Below are 2,271 nucleotides of genomic sequence, written 5' to 3'. Positions count from 1 at the left end.
CACTTGTTGTGTTTCAGTGCCTTTCATGCTATATAAGTCAAAGTCTACCTTCAATATTAACAAGTCAAACAAAATGATACTCCCTCCGTCCGAAAAAACTTGTCCCTCAAATGGATGTATCTAGCACAATTGTGCTAGATACATCCATTTGAGGGATAAGTTTTTTCGAACGGAGGGAGTATATAGCAAAGCGAAGCAACGTGTTTGAAAAAAAAGATAGTGTTATATTTTAGTGGTTCTCTACACAAAACAGGCATTGTTTTTAACTCTTATTTTCTAGTTGTAAGAACAATTTATTTCTGGCATCCTGGAATGTGGTTATATTTTTCTACGCAGAGTTTATGTACCTGATGATGGTGCTTTGTATGCAGCTTCAATTGAGAAGGATATATGGGCATCTGGGAGTGCTAATGAGGAGTACCTTAAAGCACTTAATGCTTTACTTAGCAATTTCCCTCGTCTGAGAGTCACTGAACCTGCTACAATATGTATTCCGCATCTTGTAACATCCCTTAAAACTGGTTCTGAAGCAACTCAAGAAGCAGCACTGGATTCACTATATCTGCTAAGACAAGCATGGACGGCTTGCCCAGCGGAAGTATTTAAAGCTCAATCAGTTGCTGCCTCAGAGGCTATTCCTCTACTTCAGTACTTGATACAGTCTGGCCCACCACGGTTTCAAGAGAAGGCAGAGTTGCTACTTCAGTGCTTGCCTGGGACACTTACAGTTACTATAAAGCGTGGCAACAATCTGAGGCAATCAGTGGGAAATGCTAGTGCATTCTGCAAGCTTACTCTTGGAAATAATCCAGCAAGGCTGACAAAGGTATGTCTATATTGTTTGTGCATCTCATTTCAGGGATATAAGTCCATAGCACAATTTAGTACTTCTATGCTGGCAATAAATGATTGCTATGCCTGCAGTTAATATTGTTTATCTTTTTCTTATTTATTTGTTTTTATGTGCACTTCTATGATCTATTAGCAAGATCATGGTTCGACAGTCCATATCAAAGCTTGGACATTGGTTTATGGGTTAGTTAGGATCCTACAAGTTCTTGTGCTGTCGTGCCTCCAAGTGTTTATTTAAGCCTACGATGTTTGGAAGAGAGACATTTCTTGGTAAACCTTCGGTATCTAGTCCTATCAGGGGTTCTCTAGTCCCGTACATACGGTACCCTGATGCAAAGGCACTATGCTGTAGAGTGCATCAGTCTTCAACGTTACCATTGACAGTAGAAATTGGAATAACTCCTGATCGTAATGCCTCTGCATTTGGTGCTTAACTTGAAGCATAAATATTTGCTAGTTTATTTCTTAGTGATTATGTATATAGGCATATTTGGTTTTGAGCTTCTCCTTTTTGCACTTGACCATGTGCGCACATGCACGCAGTGTAACAAAGTTGATTGACCTAACCCATGCGATACTATACGCAGATTGTCTCGACCGGTGAGTCACCTGAATGGGACGAGGCCTTTGCATGGGCTTTTGACAGCCCTCCCAAGGGCCAGAAGCTTCATATCTCTTGCAAAAACAACAGCAAATTCGGAAAGGTACTGAAATGTGATATACATGCATTATATTTACCACTTCATATAATTTTGCTGCTGTTTCTCGCATCACTGTATTTGCATCCTCAAGCTCTCTGCCTGTTGTTGCAGAAATCGTTTGGCAAGGTGACGATCCAGATCGACCGGGTCGTCATGCTGGGGTCAGTCGCCGGAGAGTACACCCTGCTCCCGGAGAGCAAAAGCGGTCCGAATAGGAACCTGGAAATCGAGTTCCAATGGTCGAACAAATGACAGCATCTACAGGATTAGGCGCCCATGTAAGTTAAAATATATAAAGTTACGAGTGGTTTTCTTGTTTCATATCCTCTGCTAAATGTTACCCTGTTTGTGCATCAGTGTAAATAGCCGGCAGAGAAAGTCGTTCTTTTTTGTTGTTGTTGTACCTTTTTGTGAGATAAAAACAGATGAGATCAGTTGTTTTTTGTACTGATTGTAATGGACCGACCGATTCATTATTTTTTTCGACGAGATTTTTTCGTTTGTATAATCTTTGTAAGGTCATGTTTGGAAGCAACTGGGTGTGTTTGGTTGTTGCGGAATCAAGTGGCTCAAAAAGGAATGGGTCCAAATTTTTGGGCCATCCTGTTGCTTGGTTCGCGGAACGAACCGAATCGAAATTGGTCGGACAGGCCAGTTCGTCGTAACTTTATGCTTTTTCCATTTGCATTCCTTGGAATAACAACTAAGTACTTTGTAC

At 41.0% G+C, this 2,271-nt stretch overlaps 1 protein-coding gene across 1 annotated transcript in view; it reads left to right on the top strand.

Annotated features, from left to right (window-relative positions):
- Nucleotides 1-2,061, top strand: part of LOC119338700 (protein CELLULOSE SYNTHASE INTERACTIVE 1-like) — a 13,015-nt gene extending 10,954 nt beyond the window's left edge. The window contains exons 6-8 of the mRNA XM_037610964.1: nucleotides 369-826; nucleotides 1,440-1,556; nucleotides 1,665-2,061. Coding sequence (XP_037466861.1) covers nucleotides 369-826; nucleotides 1,440-1,556; nucleotides 1,665-1,805 — 716 coding nt within the window. The 3' untranslated portion in view covers nucleotides 1,806-2,061. The remainder of the gene's footprint in view (nucleotides 1-368; nucleotides 827-1,439; nucleotides 1,557-1,664) is intronic.
- The last annotated feature ends 210 nt before the right edge of the window (nucleotides 2,062-2,271 follow it).

Source organism: Triticum dicoccoides, chromosome 7B (assembly GCF_002162155.2).
Source record: "Triticum dicoccoides isolate Atlit2015 ecotype Zavitan chromosome 7B, WEW_v2.0, whole genome shotgun sequence".
Lineage (NCBI taxonomy): Eukaryota > Viridiplantae > Streptophyta > Magnoliopsida > Poales > Poaceae > Triticum > Triticum dicoccoides.
This window is presented reverse-complemented; position numbering and strand designations above follow the sequence as displayed.